Genomic DNA, 21,574 nt, shown 5'->3' with positions numbered 1-21,574 from the left:
CTCTCCAGTGCTGCCTCCTTCCTATGGAACTCACTCCCTGAACCCATCCGCGCCTGTTCACACCTTCCTACATTAAAAAAAACTGCTAAAAACTCACCTTTTTAAACTGGCTTTCAAATTATAATTTAATAACTGTTTTTGTCTATTGTTTTGTTCTGCTAATGTTGTTTGGTGCTTTTCTTTGTTTTAACTATAAAGGGTCCATGAGCATCTGTAAAAGCGCTCTGTATATAAAATATAGTATTATTATTGTCAGTGATAAATATCAATCAGATACAACAAAGATAACGCAGTTAAACATAAAATGCCGTTTTAACTCATTCACTGCCGCTGACAATGATAGACATTCAATCCATGTGGACCTTTATCGCCATCAATGAGAACCAAATACCGTAATTCTCGGAATATAAGGCGCACCTGACTATAAGCCGCCACGCATCAAAAAATCTGACACGAAAAAGGCAATTGTATAGCTGTACTGGAGTATAGGCCGCAGTTTTCCTCACTGTATTATGTTAAGTATAGGATTTCTATTCCAAAAGGTGTTAACCGGTAACACTTTATTTGACAGCAGTATGATATGACTGTCATAAGACCAAATGAACCACCATCATTACTTCAAGAAGCTTCATTTGGCCATCACAGCTCCCTTGGAGGAGACATTCAAACTCTGCTGCCACCTGATGTCCACAATGTTGTCGTCCAACCTGCCTCCTAGCATGCAATGCAGCGCTACAGATGTAAATAACAATAAAAATTCATGTACTGTGCTATTTCTTCATTTACTGTTCCAGTTGTTACATTAATTGCTAGTTATGGTATTTGGTAACACTTTATTTGACAATGGCGCCATAAGACTGTCATAAGACAATCATAATTATGACATGACACAGTCATGAGCATTAATGAATGCTTATAACTAGTGACATAATTCGCCGGCTAACACATAATGACATCTGTCATAAGCATTCACTAATGCCAATAATAGTGCCATGTCATATTTATGATGGTCTTATGACGCCACTGCCAAATAAAGCATGACCTATTAACCCAAATAAATCAACAAATAATCTGCACTGGACTATAAACCGCTGGATTCCAAATGAGGGAAAAATGTAGCAGCTTATAGTCTGAAAATTACGGTAATTATTTTATCGGAATAAAGAAGGCAACAGACACACTAAACATTGCATCAGGTGTTTATGTCAAGGAATGCTATTATTCAAGTGACATTAGTCAAACATGTTACCAGCATGGCATAATGCACTACATTACCAAAAATGTTACTTGTTAATATTCATTTCAATCACATTTTGACACAGACGCTTAATATCAACATTGAACTACAGTATAACACTGAATTATGTACAGTCAATAAGTATGTAATATTGGACCATTTTAGCAAAAAAATTAAATTACACCACATACAAAGTGAAATATAACAGAAGCATTTAGGTATGAGAAGTTTGAAGAGTCGTGATAGTTATGTCATCACTGTAGGATTGCATTATGGCTTTTCTCCCTTTTCAATAAATTCTGAGGACAACTAAAATGAACAGGTAAAATTATATTACAAAATAAATACAAAGCCTAATTTGTTTTGTCTGTTTTGTTTTAATTTCACAGATCACAAATTAATATTAAGGGTTTATAATAAACAGTCACAAACATGACATAGTGATAAACCCATACTTTCATGGTATCCACCTTCAATAAGTACTGTATATACCGTAGTTCCTAACAGCACATGCATGGGAGGAACAGCAATTTTCGAGAGACTTTTATCATTTGAACGTATCATTTTGAAAAGAAATACATAACAAAAAAAACAACAAAAAAAAAAAAAGTGGTAACACTTAATCATGAAATTCAAGTTGCCTTTTAAGTGGAACTCCATTTTGTATAATAAATGATGCTTAAGCGCTCACAGAAGTTCAGAATTTTTAAATTAGGCTTAATCTTCGAGTTACTAGGCCTTTAATTAGTTTGTGGGGGTTGATTTCAACAAATTCAGTGCAGTTTGTAAGTTATTTCATAGTTTCAGGACTCAGGAGAGGCTAAGCTAGCGCGAGTCAATGGGACCAACTTAGCATGCCAATAAAAAAATGATACAGATCTAAGAACAGATCCAACATAGTCAAATAAATTCAAAATGATCATTGTTCCAAAGCACCCATGATGCGGCCAAAACAATGTCACAAAAAACCTGCCGTAATTGATTTAGGTCTGCAGGACGATTTTTTTAGATGCGTAATACGACCTCAATAGAGAGGATTGCTTCGGCCACTTGTGCTCACGCTGCATTCGAGGAAGGTTGGAAGTCGGACATCCCCAGCTCAGACGGTACAAGTTGCGACCTCAAAACGTTCCAAGCGAGTGTAAACAGCAAAGATGGCTGATCGTGACAAGTTGTTTTTCATTTTGGCCATCAAAATACATTTTGACGTCCAGCAAAGCTACCTTCTCTTAAGTGGTCAAAACAGTGGAGGTGTTCCAATGATGTTTTTCCCGATCGGAGGTTTGAATCTCTGATTTCCCACCTTCCTCGAATGCAGCATCAGTCTGCTGAATTAACTGACGGCCGGCAACATGGTGAAATTTGCATTTAGAGGCTGTGGAAATAGACAGAAGAAATGGGCAAAGGAAAGTTTCCACAAATTCCCAATGAAGAACGAGGAACAATATCAAATGGTTACTTGCTGCTGGCTACGACATAAAAAAATTAGCGATGAAAAAAACGATTTGATATCTCTGCGCCCTGCTCCTCTGCAGAGCTTCTGGATTACAAATGTTGCTGTTCATACTGCAAATATTGACATGCAATGGTAATGCATGCAATGCATTTGTTATCGATGATTTTCATGTGTGCGTATGCTTTTTTTAATTGGCATGCCAATTCGGCCTAATTGACTCGCGCTAGTTTAGCCACTCTGGAGCCCTGAAACTAACAAATAACTAACAAACCACACGGAATTTGTTGGAATCAACTTCACCGACTAATTAAACCCTCACAAACTCGAAGATTAAGCCTGATTCCGACAATTCTGAATTTCCCCTTCAAGCGCTTAAAGTAAAACCTGGATGATCCCCCCAGAAAAAAAACATCCTAGCTTGTAGCGTTCCAAGTGTTTCCGAAAGAACCTTTGGACATCTCATCCGTGATGTTAATGATAGGTAATCCTCTGCAGGTTAGAACAGTTTCATCAACAATACAAATAAATAAATGATATGCAACATGCAGATAATGCTTACTTGCATCCCTCCATTGGCACTTGCACTACGCCTTCTTCCTCTGCCAGGATGCTCTGCTCTTCTTCCTGGAGATGGAGGAAAACCCATTTGAAGAGCGACATAACTAGCATCGTGCAGGCAAACAAGGCAGATGTCACAACCTCCTCGGAATCCTCCAGCTTCTTCTTTTTGCTCTCTGGCATGAGGTCATCCAGCCAACTTAGCTCTCTCTTTGTAAATATGCAGTCCATCAGCTTTCTGATGAACACCAAAGCCAAAACCTGAAGTGAAAACACAAATTTGCTGCAAAAGTAGTTTTGTTTACCACACATCCCAAGGTTGAGATCATGTCCGCACCATCATGGGGAAAACGATGGCGGCCTTGGAGGTCTTGATGACCCAGAGAAGAATCAAACAGCTGAGCTGGATGAAAGTGAACAGATGCACCTTTCTCAGGGGGACGTGACGCAGGTAGATAAAATCTGGCTGGTGCTTGGCTGGCATGCCGAACAGCGTGAGACGGTCAAAGAACTGGAAAGGACAAAATGCTTTCAGGCATGTCGTCAAGAGGATAATGAACGGCTTATTAGTCATTTAGATGTAATACGGTAAACATAATATATATTATATGTACAATATGTGTACGACGTGTGTACCTGTATTCCTCGGAGAGAAGATGCTCCCATGTAGAGAAACACACCATACAACACAGGCATGGGAATAAACTAAAGGACAAATGAAATAAAAATAACACGTTATGTACTTTCAATGGCTATTTCATGGACTTGCACAATTTGGTGTGAGCTAAATGCAAGAGCCTGGAATTGACTGTCAACTCATTATGCTCTGCAGAGTGTGCAAGCCATGATAAAAAAAAAATTAAAAAAAAAAAAAATAATAATAATTTAATCACCTGTTTTTGTAAGATCTCTTTTTTTAAATTTTTTAAATTTTGGCTCAATTGAACAAATTCTCTTGAGGCGCCCCATCAACTGATGCATTATATTAATGGGAGATTAATAATCAACCCAGTGATTCCAAGATTTCTGAAAAGATTCTAATAATACAATTAATAATACAATGTACCGTAGATGTACAGTCCCTAACAAAAGTCTTATCGCTTATCCATTTTGTAGAAACAATTGCTAATAACCTGACTTTTAATTATTCAATTGGGTTTCAGAAATGGCTCATATGAAAGCTAAGACCCTCCCAAATTATGTTGAATGTACAAAAATATTAGGGCTGTCAAAATTAGCGCGTTAACGAGCGGTAATTAATTTTCTAAATTAATCCCGTTAAAATATTTGACGCAATTAACGCACAAATGCCCCACTCAAACAGATTAAAATGACAGCAGAGTGAAAGGTGTACTTGTTGTGTTTTTCGGAGTTTTGGCGCCCTTTGCTGGCGCTGGGGTGCGACTGATTTTATAGGCTTCAGCACCCATGAGCATTGTGTAAGTAATTATTGACATCAACAATGGCGGGCTACTAGTTTATTTTTTGATTGAAAATGTTACAAATTTTATTAAAACGAAAACATGAAGAGGGGTTTTAATACATCTTTTAAGAACTACAAGTCTTTCTATCCATGGATCGCTTTAACAGAATGTTAATAATGGTAATGCCATCTAGTTGATTTATTGTTATAATAAAGAAATACAGTACTTATGTGCCGTATGTTGAATGTATATATCCATCTTGTGTCTTATCTTTTCATTCCAACAATAATTTACAGAAAAATATGGCATATTTTATAGGTTTGAATTGCGATTAATTGCGATTAATTAAGATTAATTTTTAAGCTGTAATTAACTCGATTAAAAATTTTAATCGTTTGACACCCCAAAAAAATATAATTGTTTCACTGAAAAAGATTGATCATTTAATGAAGACATAAAGGTCAAATTTTGGCAAGACCAAAGTTTTGTCACCTACAGAAAGTAGTGTGAAAATTGAAAAAAACAATACTTCAAATACAAAAATATGTTACATAACATAAGAGAATTAAGTAGTGGTGCTGTGAGATCCAAATTTAATATTTTGTATGACTTCCATGGGCTTGAAGGACTGCATCCATGCGCTTCGGCAAGGATTCATACAATTTATTGATGAAGTCATCAGGAAATCAAATCAAATTCACTGTTTTCTGAGTGAATCTCGGATCCATGCAGGCTCCAGTAGGTCTCCTGCAATATTCGCGTCAACTGTGGTGTAATTCAATGGAAGATTCATCTGAAAAATCCATTGGTGGTGGCAAAATCATGGCCTGGGGTTATATCCAGTATGGGGGTGTGCGAGAGATCTGCAGGGTTGAAGGCAACATAAATGGTTTGAAATACCAACAAATCTTATCTGCCTGTAACATTCCTAACCATAAAAAGGGACAAATTCTGCAGCAAAATGGTGCCCCATCGCATACTTCAATCTCTACCTCAAAGTTCCTCAAGGCAAAGAAGATCAAGATCCTCCAGGACTGGCCAGCCCAGTCACCAGACATGGACAGGATGAAAGAGGAAGCATGGAAGACGAAACCCAAGAATGTTGATGAACTCCGGGAGGCAATCATGACTGCTTTATTTGATGTTCCTGATGACTTCATGAATAAATTGTATGAATCCTTGCCGAACCGCATGGATGCAGTCCTTCAAGCCCATGGAAGTCATACAAAATAGACACTAAGCACAAACAAAAGTGAATGCACTGGTTCACACCTCGTGGCGAACTGTATTGCAAAAGCCAAGAAACCTTTAACAATTAGAGAAGAACTCATTATGCCTGCAATCAAGGATATTTGGCGTCAAGTTTTAGGAGACGGCACTGTTAAAAAAGGTTGATTCAGCGCATGGTGAGTTACATTTTCCCTCCACTTAATGTTTGTAGTTTATGTTCACTCTGCCGTGTTATTTTATATTTACTGTAATTTTCTGCAACACATTGCCGGTCTGTGAAAAAAATGCCCATATCACACCGGTCCGTGGTGCAAGAAAAGGTTGGGGACCACTGCTCTAAAAGACATGAAAAGAGAGGGGTGAAGCCAACCACGTGATTGAGATCTGGGGAGCCTTATGGAAATAACGGAATTTAGACACTGACTGATTTAGTGAGGTACTGACCGACTGACGTAGTGTGGGAGCGACTGACTGACTTAGTGAGGGGCCCACCGACCAACGGATGGAATGATTTAGCGCAGGGGTGCGCTAGTTCGCAGCATCAACGCATTTTTTTTTTTTTTTTTTTATGAACATACATAGTTAATTATGTTGTGTGAACAACTTTTTGGGATTATGTAGCAGCCCCCCCCCCAACTTAGCTCTTGAAGCAAAAAAGAATGAGCACCCCTGATTTAGTGAGTGAGCAACCGACCAACTTATTTAGGATATGCTCGCCCGACCAACTGAATTAGTGAGACACTAAACAACGTATCATCTTGACTTAGTAAGGGACCAACAGACGGAACGACTTTGCGAGGGGTTGAAAAGCCAACTGATTGACCAAGTCAGTCAGACACCAAACAACATACTGACCTAGTAAGGGACTAACTAAGTGATAGAACATGAGGGGTTGACCAACCGACTGAGTCAGTGAGACACCGAACAACATACTGACTTAGTGCTGCTCCAAGCCATTCACTGGCTTCCAGTGGAGTTTAGAATTAAATTAAAAATCCTCCTTCTTATATTTAAGTCCATTAATGGTTTGGGGCCATCTTATCTCACCGATGCTCTGGTTCCACACTGCCCCAACAGAACACTCCGTTCTCAGAATGCAGTTCTACTGGTAGTTCCCAGGGTCTCTAAAAGTACAGTAGGAGCTAGAGCCTTCAGCTACCATGCTCCTGTCTTATGGAATCAGCTTCCAGGTAGTATTAAAGAAGCCGACACAGTCTGTACATTTAAGGTTAGACTAAAAACGTTCCTATTTGACAAAGCTTATGGTCAGGCTAGTTGAACTCAGACTAGACTCACAGTTAAGTCTAAGCTGCACTAGAAGCTATAATGCTGGGGGAAGTACAGCCACTGAGTCCTGTCCCATGTTTCTCACTCTACCTACCACTTGTCTTTATTTCTCTTTTCTAATACTGATATCTAGTTGACTAGTCTCTTCATCACTAGTCACCCGGTGTCCCCTTTCCCCCCTCCCCTCTGGGGGAGGGGCTATTTTTCAGCCGCAGCCTCCTGACTATCCTGACCCCAGGCTGGATGGACGTCCTTGTTGCCCCCCCAACTCATCTGGCTAGATGGACCCCCTCTTGTTTCTTCACTCCATTGCATCTCTACAAACTGGACCTTCTGCTCCTAATACCCACCATCAGTCCTGGTGCATCTATAGCCTGTCCGTCCTGGGAGTGGATCTCTCCTGACTGTGGTTCTCCCTTTGGTTTCTCATTTTTTTCCTTGTTTTTCCTTGAGTTTTTCCTTGCCGACATGGAGGGTCTAAAGATGGGGGACGCCCAGGACATGAACTTCATCGAATTCATCTACTGTTTCTGACTGTGTATCATATTGACTCTGCAAAGCCCTCTGAGACAACCTTGTTGTGATATAAGGCTATAAAAATAAAATTGAATTGAATTGAATTAGTGAAGAGGCCGTGTCAAACTGGCAGCAGCCTAGTGTGAAGGGTTCAGCGACAACCTATTCATTGTGTAGGTGGGAGGGGACTTCCAGCGGCGATTGTTTTGGATGCAGTGGAAAGTCTTGAGTGAATTTTCGCCGAGTGGACTTGTTTTATTTTCACAGAGCCGCTGCACTGACATCAACAGCGCATCCAATAGCAGAGGGACAAGCATGCTTATATCTGTCCTATCAGGTTGTTTCGGGGGATGGGTATACGCAAATAACGGCCGATGAAACCTTGATGCGATGAATGCGCTTTTTCGCGAGCTCTTGGATACTCGAAAAATGACTCTCATACCTCTCTTTGCTAAGCTAATTGATACCTCGATGTGTGTTTGTGTGGAAATGTAGTTCATGAACAACAACAAAAACTATTGACATTTACACTGAAACTAGTATAACTCTTTACACGGCTATTATATTGCCCCCTACTCCTTGAAACATGAAAAGTTCTTGGTTTCTTATAAAACAATAAAAAAATAAACGCATTGGTGCTTGGGACTATAGTAAATATGCTTGCTGATTTCACTTCCTGACAGCATCTACGTCAGGCTACATGGCACCTCCTGTTTTGCGCTTGCCGTGGACCGCGTTTCACACTGGGCCAGTGTGAAAAGATTTTAAGTTAGTGAGGGACTGACTGACATACTCAGTGGCAGAACCAATTGACTTAGTGAAGAACCAACCGACTGAATTAGTGATAGACCAATTGACCAACCGACCAACCTTGAGCACAGACGTCATGAAGACAGAGCAACCCATGAGAACGAAGATCATAAGGCCAGTGAAACGTTGCTCCCTAATTCCCAGGAACTTTGGCTGCTCGCCTGGCGCCGAGCACTGCGATTCTAGTTTTAGGCTGTTGACGTGTGTGATGGAGAGGACGGTGGCCGCCACGAACCACGGCAAGCCCATCAAGGAGCAGACGCCAAGCATCAGCCCCACCATGAAAAGATCGAGGTGGTAGCCACAGCCTTTCTGCCAGGGGTAAAGAAAAGTGGAAAGGTTTTACCAAAAAGTTGTCCTGAATGGTCATGAAAAGGCATGTGCCAGTTACCGGTTTCAAGGTTTACATCACATCAAAACATCACAGTTTCAAAACCACTAAAATTTTCCATCATACTGTAGGACGGTATTGGCTATTTTTTATGTCCCAAAAATGCAGCGAGAAATGGCTTGGAGCGGTACCGCTCACCCCTCCTCCTCCGGTTGTTGCTCTGTGCTGTATCTGTCGGTGACACTTTTCTGTCGCTGTGCTGTAGAGTAGACACAATGACTGAATGTGGTGAAACTACACCTGAGCTTTTTTCCCCCTCGAAAAGACAAAGTCTCTAGTATAGGAGTACTTCGGCTACCAAAACGAAACAGACGGCCACATCTTAGAGGAGGAAGGACAGCAGGACCTCCAACATGATTTCACATTTACGTGACCATCATCCGTCACGTTACACAAAATTTAAGGTAAGTAAACGCTGTCCTGAGCGTTTCCCACCAGCTTCGAGAGGTCACTCCAGCGTGTTTAGTCTGTCTAGCGATGGTTAAACAAATACTATAACGTAAGCTTGTTAACGAACCAGATAATGTGGCTAGTTAGCATGCCAAGATGGCTAACTAGTTTCCTCACTAGTTTCCTACTTTTGTAAAGTCTTCTGCCATTGGAAACATCTGTTCAAAATAACATTTTCATAATACAGCCTGTGGTGTTTTTTGTCTCTGGCGACTTTCTGTGTTGAGAAAGGGTGGGTGGGTGGATGTATGTGTAAGATGTGTAAATAATGATACGAGTTATACACACGCACTCTGTCTCTTGCTCTTGCTCTTCATTGATATTCAACTAATAAATATTAATGGTATTAGTGGTATTTGTTTTACATACAGTGGGGCAAATAAGTATTTAGTCAACCACTAATTGTGCAAGTTCTCCCACTTGAAAATATTAGAGAGGCCTGTAATTGTCAACGTGGTTAAACCTCAACCATGAGAGACAGAATGTGGGAAAAAAAAAAAAAAAAATGAAAATCACACTGTTTGATTTTTAAAGAATATACTTGCAAATCATGGTGGAAAATAAGTATTTCGTCAATACCAAAAGTTCATCTCAATACTTTGCTATGTACCCTCTGTGGGCAATAACGTAGGCCAAACGTTTTCTGTAACTCTTCACAAGCTTTTCACACACTGTTGCTAGTATTTTGGCCTATTCCTCCATGCAGATCTTTTCTAGAGCAATGATGTTTTGGGGCTGTCGTTGGGCAACACGGACTTTCAACTTCCTCCACAGATTTTCTATGGGGTTGAGATCTGGAGACTGACTAGGCCACTCCAGGACGTCGAAATGCTTCTTACGAAGCCACTCCTTTGTTGCCCTGGCTGTGTTTTTGGGATCATTGTCATGCTTAAAGACCCAGCCACGTCTCACCTTCAATGCCCTTGCTGATGGAAGGAGATTTTCACTCAAAATCTCTCGATACATGGCCCCATTCATTCTTTCCTTTACAGAGATCAGTCGTCCTGTTCCCTTTGTAGAAAAACAGCCTCAAAACATGTTTCCACCCCTATGCTTCACAGTGAGTATGGAGTTCTTCGGATGCAATTCAGCATTCTTTCTCCTCGAAATACGAGAACCTGTGTTTCTACCAAAAAGTTCTATTTTGGTTTCATCTGACCATAACACATTGTCCCAGTCCTCTTCTGGATCATCCAAATGCTCTCTACCGAACCGCAGACGGGCCTGGACTAACTGGCTTCAGCAGGGGGACACGTCTGACGTTTTTCTTTTTTTTGCGGGGGGGGACTTTGTTTATTGGTCTCATAAGTCTCATGACTTAATGAAGTGACAACATTTGAGCATTTCCCCCCCTTTTTACAATATCAAAACAAAAAAATAACACCAAAAAAAATTTAAATAAATAAAAATAAAACCCTCAACCCCCCAATACCCAAGGCACATATCTCCAAAAAAAAAACAACAACAACAACAAAATGTATGATTATTGTTCCCCTTTAAAAAAGAAGAAAAAGGCATGATCAGGAAAAACTATATTCACATATATTTGGGGCAAAGTTCAAAGGTCCACACAAAGACGACATTCTGTGCTTTTAACGTATACCAAAAAAGGGTTCCAGACGTCCTCAAAGGTCTCAGCCGATCCACTAAGTGTCAGTCAAATTTTTTTCAATTTGAGAAAATATAACATCTCTTTGATCCAGTAAGCTTGCTTAGGTGGGACTGGAGACTTCCATCTTAAAGGTATTAGCCTCCTAGCCAGCAAGGTTGAAAATGCTACTAGGTCCCGTTTCTGAGAAGGTAGAAAAGGTGCTGCTGGAACCACACTGAACAGAGCAGTCAAGGCATTTGGAGCAATATCTATCCCGGTGATCTTTGATAAGACAGCAAAAATGTCAGACCAATATGCAGTTAAATAATGACATGACCAAAACATGCGTACATAATCGGCTGGAGCCTGCTTACATCGATCACAAGTGGAGGAGACCGCATCAAATAATTTGGCCAGCCTAGCTTTGGTATAATGTGCCCTGTGTAGGATCTTGCACTGGGTAAAACTGTGTTTAGCACAGATTGAGGATTTGTGCGTCCTACACAAGATTTCTCTCCAGACCACTTCAGGTATACTCATTTCCAAACCCTACTCCCGTTAAGGGTGGTTAAAGTGGGATCTGAGCTGATTTTTGTAAATATTTGAATAAACTGTAGCAATTGCACCCTTTAGCAAGGGCAAAGGTTTTAAAAAGGTATCTAAAGCAAAGGTAGCAGGGAGTGTTGGGAATGTCTTCCATTTTCTAATAATTGCTCCCACAGTTGATTTCTTTACACCAAGTGTTTTACGTATTGCAGATACAGTCTTCCCAGCCTGGTGCAGGTATACAATTTTGTCGCTGGTGTCCTTCGACAGCTCTTTGGTCTTGGCTATAGTGGAGTTTGGAGTGTGACTGACTGAAATTGTGGACAGGTGTCTTTTATACTGATAATGAGTTAAAACAGGTTCCATTAATACAGGTAACGAGTGGAGCCTCGTTAGACCTCGTTAGAAGAAGTTAGACCTCTTTGACAGCCAGAAATCTTGCTTGTTTGTAGGTGATCAAATACTTATATTCCATTGTAATTTAGAAATGAATTATTTAAAAATCAAACAATGTGATTTTCTGTTTTTTTTTCCACATTCTGTCTCTCATGGTTGAGGTTTACCCATGTTGACAATTACAGGCCTCTCTAATCTTTTCAAGTCGGAGAACTTGCACAATTGGTGGTTGACTAAATACTTATCTGCCCCACTGTAAAATCAATTTGATCATACAGTATATTTTTAAGTCCAGTTGTTCATTTTTGTTGTTCTTTTCTAATGTTGAACAACTTGAGCTGTGGCTGCTGGTTTAGTCTATAAGTTCTATTCCTTTCAATTTTATTTAAAATATTTCAGTTATTTGTTTTTTGTTATTTGATTTTTTTATTTTAACATTATTATTCATGTTGATGTTCGAATTTGCAAAATTGTTGTGAACAATAAAAAAAATCCTGTTCAATGGAATTTTATTTTAACCCTTATAGGCCTATCTCAAAATAACACATTTTAGAGCAATAATTGCAATACTGTAATACCGTGAAACCGCAGTAATTTTGCTTAAGGTTATCATACCATCAAAATCTCACACCGGCACATGCCTAGTTCTGAATGGTCCCAAATGACAGTTAACAGTAAACACATGCCTATTTTTAACTTAACGTTGATATGGATGTACACTACGTTATTTTGGGTGTGTGCAAGCAAAATGCAGAACCTAATCAGCATCTAAGGCATGAAAGTACCTTAAGCTTGTGCTCCTTCCTGTTGATGATGACAGCTGTAATCTGCTGGTCCATGAAGATAAGGATGGTGCACAGCAGAGCTGGGAACAGCGTGATGACGACGGTCCACCAGGGGTTTGGTCCCAGCGGGTTAATGAACCAGCCACGATCATCTCTTGTTGGCTATAATTGCAAACATTGCTTGGATACATGATATCAGAAACATATCGTACTCATGCTTTTGTTCCATCCATCATTCTTTTTTAGTGCTATTCCTAGGCTTTGTGCTATTCCTAGGTTTGATATCCGTCATTAATGGAGAGCACTAACATTAATTTGCCTTTTTTAAAGCACTATTATGTAGCAGTCTCACACACCTTAAACACATTTGGAACTTTCAGTTTTGGAGAGGGAATCCCTAAAGAGTAGTCAATCAGGACCATGGTGAAGATGGTGATGAACACAGCAAAATCACTAATGATGGACCTCACCTAATGGCATGAAAGAGTTTTTTCATTAATTCTGAAAATGGAATAAAAACTCAACTGTGTGTTGTTAAAGCCAGCCCATCTACACAACTATGCGTTCAAAACAGGTTAGTTTAAACATTTTTGTTGTAGTACTAGCAACAATCCACTAGGATGCAACATTGCACCATCCCATAATAACTTGTCAAAGAAAAGCTATTATGTGCCATCCATGGTGTGCTCTACCTTAGTGGGGAAGTAACTTCTGAACCTGAACTCCTTGAGGAACGAAGACATGAAGACGGTGGAAAAGAAGAGAATGACGCACCAGAACAGAACATCAGGGACGTAAGGTCCTTTTGGACCGCAAGCAGTCCCTACAAACTCTCCCCGCTTTTCAATGCAGTCCTGCAAAAGAATCAGATCAAGAAGGAAGTTTTGATTAGCATTGAATAAGAATATACTGTAGATTGCCACACATCGGCATTGTGAGGGTCCATGTCCAGGGGAAACAGGAGGCAAAAAACGGTGCAATTTAGTGGTGATTTGCAGTGAATAATCCAATATAATCCTGCCCACATGTCCTTAATCTCTTCTGTTCTCAATCTGGGAGAGCATGCCACTTTGAGGTGAAAAAATATAAATGCGCTTTTTGGAATTTAAGCATTTTTACATCTTTGTTTCCAACCCCAATTCAAGACAAATATGTACCTTGACTTCCAGTGCTTCCCAGTAGATCTCAGATGCAGTGATGTTATTGAACTCCCAGTACTTCAGAGTACCATTGGTGGGGTCAGAGGGCTCAACGCATGAACATCTGTGTACACACACAACCATCTGGGTGTCAAAATAATCCCACAGCTGTATGGGATTTACAGGTCTTCCAAGAAGTGTACAGTAATTACACTCTTTGTGTTCTTTTGTTATCGTGTAACAGTCACCGTCCACCTACGAGTACAAGGAGAGTTTGTCCAGGTTGTTGTTCTTGTTAAAGGGATAGTAGTCTCCCAAATAGACCAGCTTCTCCAAGGCCTCGTAAATGAAGATGATGCAAATGAGGGAGGCGAAAGCTTCCTCCGTGAAACGAGTGATGTAACACACCAGCGAACTGGCGTCAGTAGCAACCAGCGCAATGCAGAGGAAGGCCGTCCACAAACCGATGCAAGTCCTCAGCGACAGATAGGACAGGCCGTACTCCCTGTGGGGGTATTGGGTGAGATCACGATTGTACTGTATTTGGGAGCCTTCACATAATAATGAAAACATACTTGCAGAATTTGAATAATATCTTTTCAAATACAAGCACTGGCCCCGTGCTGCCCAGAATGGTGAGCGGCTGCCCGGCAAACAAGGAATAGGCAATTCCCGTCAACGAAGCTCCAAACAAAGACTCAATTGCACTCTAAGGGATGGTAAAGGAAAAAGGAAATAATTTGTTAGAAAATATCCAGTTTGGACCCATAGACTTCATTATCAGTTGACGTGGCTTGGAGCCGATCCTTAGGGGCCCTATTTTCAAAAACTTTCAAATTTAAATATTTTAAAAACCAAAGCCACAAGTGACTTAAAACCCAAACAGGCACCTCCCTTAAGCATATTTTTTATGCAAGTATAACTAAACTTAACATTGCTATAAAATTCTGAATGTTACGCTAAATGCACAAAAGTCACCAAATGCAGAGATAATCACCTATATTTTCAGGATCAATAGCAATATTTAACATATCATATATGCTTTTGCCTGAAATAGCAACTTAAGTTGTTTGGTTTTTTTTGTGCAAGTTTTCAACAGCTAATAAATAACCTTAATTTACGCACTATAAGGCGCACCTGACTATAAGCCGCCACCCACCAAATTTGACACGAAAATGACATTTGTTCATAGATATGCCGCACTGGACTATAAACTACTGCGGTCCTCACTGTATTATGGGTTATTTACATCAAAAGATATTAACCAGTAACACATAATTTGACAGCGGCATCATACAACTGTCATACAACCAAATGAACCAACATGAAGCTTTGAACCAATTGGCCGCAAAGCTTTATTGCTTCAAGAAGCTTCATTTGCCCCTCACTGCTCCCTTGGGGGAGACAGTCAACCTCTTCTGCCACCTGCTGTCAACACTGTTGTTATCCAACATGCCTCCCAGCATGCATTGCAGTGCTACGGATATAAATAACAATAAAAATTCATGTTCTGTGCTAATTATTTATTCAGTTACTGTTCCAGATGTTTCATTAATTGCTAATTATTTGCACTTTATTTGACTGTGGTGCCATAAAACTGTCATTAAACAATAATTACTATGACATGACAGTGTCATGAGCATTAATGAATGCTTATAACAGATGTCATCTAGTGTTATCCGGCAAATTATCTCATTTTGAATGGATGTAAAAGATCCAAAGTGGACAAAAATGGATTTAGTAACATAATTTGACAGATGACACTTAATGACATAAGCATTCAGTAATCCCCATGATGGTGTCATGTCATACATATGACCGTCTTATGACGCCAGTGTCAAATAAAGTGTTATTAAATACCATAACAACCAATTAATAACACAACTGGAACAGTAACTGGATAAATAATTAGGACAGAACATGAATTTTGATTGTTATTTACGTCTGTAGCACAGCAATGCATGTTTGGAGGGATGGGATTCCTTTTAACCGAAATAAATCAATAAATAAGCCACACTGGACTATAAGCTGCAGGATCTAAAATAAAGGAAAAAAGTAGCAGTTTATAGTCTAAAAATTATGGTACTTCGTTGTCACATCAGAAACTTAATACTTGAGGAATGTATGTATGCAAAATCATCTTAATTTTACTCAACAAAAGCTAAATTTTTATTTTTCTATATGCAATCTTTTTCAACCAGGTTGAATTTCGATGTTACTATCGCATCAGCACGTCTTGCCTATGTGGCCTTTGTCGTTTTTAGATTGAAATATAACATAAAATGAAACACTTTTTTTGTTTTGTATAGAAGCAGAAATGTCTAAATTACTAAATTTTTGCCAAAAACAGGGAGTTGGCCGAAAATTACTTGATCATTTGAATGTAAAATTATGCTATTCTGTATGGATAGAAAATACAACACGGCGGCCATCACAAAAGAAAGAGCTTTTTAAAGCAGATAATTCTTGTAAATAAATGCGTACATCCCGGAATTTCTATAGATATGAACATAAAACAGTCTAGATTCTTGGTTATCAGCAAAAAACATTGGCAGTTGTGATTCATTTTACACAAATATTTCAAGCTACAGTTACGCCATTTTTTTCCTATTCATTATTTTCACGTTTCAAAGTGCATGCATGGTGCTATTTTATGTAATCATTGCCTTGAATCCTTGACCAAATCACTCTTGAGACAAACCTGCCTAGTTGTATGCAGTAAAACTTTCGTCCTTTTTCCACCTAAATCCGGTGTTTTAACGCAGCCTGGGTCAGCCCCCTCCGGGAAGGCGTAGCGCAATGTCTGTAGGAGCTGTCTAGTCAACTGATGGTGAAGTCTATGGTTGATCCCATTGAACATTTTGGGATAAGCATTGATCAATAAATTGTGTAAAATTGCTGGACTTGAGCAATTTACTTAGTTACAGTTCCAAAATGGCTTTTCACTAGTTCTCAACACACGCAATTGGGCAGAAAACTGTCAGAAATTTAAAAGGCTAGTCAAGACCTTGATAACGTGCAACCCAGTAGAGAGAATCATGTTTATTCGGGTAAAAATACACAATTTAATTTTTTTCTTTGTGTGTTGGTAAAGAAAAAGTAAATAAAATCAATATTTCCCAGAATTCGGTGAAATTGTTGTTGCGTGCTGTTGTCAGGCATTTTTAAATGCCAGTGTATTATTTTAGCCAATCAAATGTGAGTTTCTTAGATTGTTCCACCTTCTCATCACACATTGGCAACCCATAGTGCTATGTGCAGCTACCAGGGAAATAAGCTTTAATGAAGGTAAATCAGGCTTCATCTGAGTCTCAGAAGGAGAAAGAAAAAAGACAGTAACAGTTTGAACAGGTACACAAACTATAAAGACTGTGTTTTCTATTTTCTTAGCAACATTTTACCTGTTTCGAGTGTATAGCATTATGTGCGTGAGTTCATAACATTTTTGAAAGATTCTCACAACAATGACTGTTCAATTTGTCATTATTGTCAATTCATTGACATTTAGGGGCTGTTTACATGGTGACGCCGCTACACCAAGACGCAATGATTGTGTTACGGAATGGCCTCGCTTATACACGGTGATGGCGAAAATGGAAGGTGAAGACACAAACGTTTGATTACGGCCTCCAAAGTGGAAGGCTTCGATTGCGAGGATTTCTTCGCAGCCATATGAATGGAAAATATTTCGTCAACAAACACATTTTTCTTGACGATAACGTGACGATAATAAGCTAAAAACATGTCTTGAGAGACCAAAACATAACGACACAAATGCCAGTTTTCATCTGGCGAGCTGAGAACAAGACAAAAATGCGCCATAGTTTCAGTCACATGTCCAGAATGTATAACATTTATGTGTAGTTAACCTGCATCGTAGCATTGTCTGGTTGTGTCACTCATGTAATGTGCTGAACCCCCTCCTCCCTGAACTCACCCACTAGTTCCCTCTCCAGTCCCCCCATTGCTTGTTTTGAGACACACATGGTAAGATTTGCCTTCTTATCTTGGCAAGAGAGAATACGCAATGTTGCTTTAGCCATTCACGGTCTGTGCTGAGTGATCATCACACACTAAATGTAACTCATAGCATTAGCATAGCATACACGTTCGTATTAGCGTTAGGCTATTACTAACGATGAGCATCCGCTTAAACTCTCGGACAACTTTTTGTTATTTACAGTTCGTGGCATTAAGGTTGGTATAATTAATGCAAAATAATGTACTGTTTTCCTACTGAGTGTGTATTATCATGTGATAGATTTGTAGATGCTACAATATGTGCTCGTCTGTCAATGTTCATTTGAAATAGTTGAAACTTGGAAACATTTTTATTTATCTTTGGAATGAAAATATTGAGTAAACGTCAACTAAAACTAAATGAAATTAGAGTTTTCGTCAACAAAAACTAGACGACGACAAACACATTTGGAAATGATTAAAATATGACTAAGACTAATAAGTATTTTTGTCCTAAAGACTAAGATTAAAACGAAAATTAAACTGGCTGTCAAAAACAATACCGTTTGAAGCAAAAGCAAAAAAAAAAAAACTTGTGGACGCCATTGCTTCAGTTGGCGGGTTGTGGTCAAGGAAGTTCGTCACTGGCTGTCATCTAGTAAAACTACACTGCCCCCTTGGGCCCGGCATGAATACTGCATCACTTCCAGGTGAGATTGCCACATTCAAATGGACACGGAACCAAGACGTAACAATGTACATGCAAACATGAAATGTATCGTTTTCTCGGAGCGTCACCATGTAAACGGTCCCATAGCTAAATGACCTTCCCTGGTGCAGTATATCATTGCAAAAAATGAGAATCAAAATAATAAGTGCTTCATACTATGCGTCCTTCTGTAGCCTCGCCCAGAAGTCCTCCAAAGGTAATGACAGGGGACATGCAGGCACAATAGAGGAATAGGAACGAAGCCACACATTGCAAACTGAATGCGTCGGTGTAGTCGGACAGGTAGTGGGGGGCTTTGCGTTTGATGTCGAGAATGAGTCCACCGAACCATCTGGGAATATATAAGAATGCATTTGTATAGCTCTTTTACTTAAAATACAGCTAAAATCCAACGGGATGTTTTCCTTAACCAACATACTTCCCCGTGCGTTGCAGTTCAGGACCTCCATGACCTTCATGTTCGTCTTCATTAGCATCAGCAAAGTCGTTTGAAAGATTGGCATTTTTCTTCCTCTTCTCCTATTGAACAAACAAATTCGATGCGTTCAAGTCATTGTTCAAGTAAATCACCTAATCATAAGTAAAAATCGAATTTACCTGAGAAGGTACATTCTTGGGTGGTTCTATTCTAATGGATGGATCCCACTCTCCTGGTGGCAAGACGGTCACTTGATCGAGGAATTCGTCAATTCCGGCAATCAGATCATTCCGGTCTTTAGCTTTGTATGCAACGTCATGGAATACCTGATGAAATATCGGAATCACTTTGTGGCCATGAACAAGTTACAAGTTATGATACCACTGTATAGTTGAATGCTGGCAAGATATTTCTGGTCACAGCTCACACGGTTAATTCGACAGTAGATGTAATCTGTGATCTTTTATTGACCTTCACTTCAGCGCATTTACCAAAACCTCTCACGCCCTTACACACTTTTTTTTTTTATTTTTTTTTTACATTAAGTCAAAAATTAAACAGTTTGGAGTCCTTTTTTCTCTCTGATGATGGACAGTAGCCTAAATCCTGGACAGAATGGAATGACTAATCCCCAAAAGCTTGTCATAAAAGCTCCGAGCTGTGTATCATGCTGAGAAATGTTCCATCACTTTCTGAGCTTGTGGAGTTCGCCTCAAACTGTGAATGTGCTTGGTTGGTCTGCTTACTTCATCTGTCATGAGAGTGGCAATGGATCTTCCAATCTCGTGATACTGAGGGCTTCTTCCAACAGGTCCCAAAAGAATAAACAGAAACCTAACAAAAAAACATCACAATTAACATAGACGGAGATCAAATGGGAACCAGTTGGGTGTCAATTTCCTAACCTCGTGGCGATGGGGACCTCAGCCAGGCCATTGAGAATAACAGCCGGTGAAAGACGGACAAAAGCCACAACAGGCTTATTGAGAAAGTCCAACTCTCCTACTAACACGTTGCACGCCTCAGCACCTGGTGGGATTTTCTTCATAAAATGAAGGTCCATCTGAAAGGGGCAATTCAGTCTACATAAATTTGATTTTAGGTTTCATTTAGTCCTAAGTATTCGTTGGATATTATTCTACAATACTCTATACAGTATATTATTGGAGCTGTGTTGTAAAATAACAGTTTTTCTGTCCCTGACAACAATTCAGTGTCGGTTAAAAAGCTTTAAGACTGTCAGACTGCTCCCATGCATAGTAAAATTAACATACAGTGGGGCAAATAAGTATTTAGTCAACCACCAAGTGTGCAAGTTCTCCTACTTAAAGATTAGAGAGGCCTGTAATTGTCAACATGGGTAAACCTCAACCATGAGAGACAGAATGTGGAAAAAAAACTGAAAATCACATTGTTTGATTTTTAAAGAATTTATTTGCAAATCATGGTGGAAAATAAGTATTTGGTCACCTACAAACAAGAAAGATTTCTGGCTTTCAAAGAGGTCTAACTTCTTCTAACGAGGTCTGAAGAGGCTCCACTCGTTACCTGTATTAATGGCACCTGTTTTAACTCATAATCAGTAAAAAAGACACCTGTCCACAATCTCAGTCAGTCACACTCCAAACTCCACTATGGCCAAGACCAAAGAGCTGTCAAAGGACACCAGAGACAAAATTTTAGACCAGCACCAAGCTGGGAAGACTGAATCTGCAATAGGTAAAACGCTTGGTGTAAAGAAATCAACTGTGGGAGCAATTATTAGAAAATGGAAGACATACAAAACCACTGATAATCTTCCTCGATCTGGGGCTCCATGCAAGATCTCCCCCCGTGGCATCAAAATGATAACAAGAATGGTGAGCAAAAATCCCAGAACCACACGGGGGACCTAGTGAACGACCTACAGAGAGCTGGGACCACAGTAACAAAGGCTACTATCAGTAACACAATGCGCCGCCAGGGACTCAAATCCTGCACTGCCAGACGTGTCCCCCTGCTGAAGAAAGTACACGTCCAGGCCCGTCTGTGGTTCGCTAGAGAGCATTTGGATGATCCATAAAAGGACTGGGAGAATGTGTTATGGTCAGATGAAACCAAAATAGAACGTTTTGGTAGAAACACAGGTTTTCGTGTTTGGAGGAGAAAGAATACTGAATTGCATCCGAAGAATACCATACCCACTCTGTGAAGCATGGGGGTGGAAACATCATGCTTTGGGGCTGTTTTTTCGCAAAGGGACCAGGACGACTGATCTGTGTAAAGGAAGGAATAGATGGGGCCATGTATCGAGAGATTTTAAGTGAAAATCTCCTTCCATCAGCACGGGTATTGAAGATGAGATGTGGCTGGGTCTTTCAGCATGACAATGATCCCAAACACACAGCCAGCGCAACAAAGGTGTGGCTTCGTAAGAGGCATTTCAAGGTCCTGGAGTGGCCTAGCCAGTTTCCAGATCTCAACCCCATAGAAAATCTGTGGAGGGAGTTGAAAGTCTGTGTTGCCCAACGACAGCCCCAAAACATCATTGCTCTAGAGGAGATCTGCATGGAGAAATGGGCCAAAATACCAGCAACAGTGTGTGAAAAGCTTGTGAAGAGTTACAGAAAACGTTTGGCCTCCGTTATTGCCAAAAAAGGGTACATAACAA

General features: G+C 39.8%; 1 protein-coding gene across 1 annotated transcript in view; it reads right to left on the bottom strand.

The window, feature by feature from the left end:
- Positions 1-1,183: 1,183 nt before the first annotated feature.
- The window catches only part of LOC130926666 (sodium-driven chloride bicarbonate exchanger-like), a 60,824-nt gene continuing 40,433 nt past the window's right edge, over positions 1,184-21,574 (bottom strand). Inside the window, exons 17-33 of the mRNA XM_057851712.1 lie at positions 19,830-19,987; positions 19,671-19,758; positions 19,104-19,250; positions 18,925-19,025; positions 18,663-18,837; positions 14,392-14,525; positions 14,076-14,321; positions 13,835-13,940; positions 13,370-13,531; positions 13,034-13,147; positions 12,678-12,839; positions 8,579-8,830; positions 3,888-3,956; positions 3,589-3,762; positions 3,393-3,512; positions 3,253-3,317; positions 1,184-3,182 (exon numbers count right to left, since the gene is read on the bottom strand). Of these exons, the coding sequence (XP_057707695.1) occupies positions 3,107-3,182; positions 3,253-3,317; positions 3,393-3,512; positions 3,589-3,762; positions 3,888-3,956; positions 8,579-8,830; positions 12,678-12,839; positions 13,034-13,147; positions 13,370-13,531; positions 13,835-13,940; positions 14,076-14,321; positions 14,392-14,525; positions 18,663-18,837; positions 18,925-19,025; positions 19,104-19,250; positions 19,671-19,758; positions 19,830-19,987 (2,349 nt within the window). The 3' untranslated portion in view covers positions 1,184-3,106. The remainder of the gene's footprint in view (positions 3,183-3,252; positions 3,318-3,392; positions 3,513-3,588; positions 3,763-3,887; positions 3,957-8,578; positions 8,831-12,677; positions 12,840-13,033; positions 13,148-13,369; positions 13,532-13,834; positions 13,941-14,075; positions 14,322-14,391; positions 14,526-18,662; positions 18,838-18,924; positions 19,026-19,103; positions 19,251-19,670; positions 19,759-19,829; positions 19,988-21,574) is intronic.

The sequence above is a fragment of the Corythoichthys intestinalis genome, chromosome 12 (assembly GCF_030265065.1).
Source record: "Corythoichthys intestinalis isolate RoL2023-P3 chromosome 12, ASM3026506v1, whole genome shotgun sequence".
Lineage (NCBI taxonomy): Eukaryota > Metazoa > Chordata > Actinopteri > Syngnathiformes > Syngnathidae > Corythoichthys > Corythoichthys intestinalis.
This window is presented reverse-complemented; position numbering and strand designations above follow the sequence as displayed.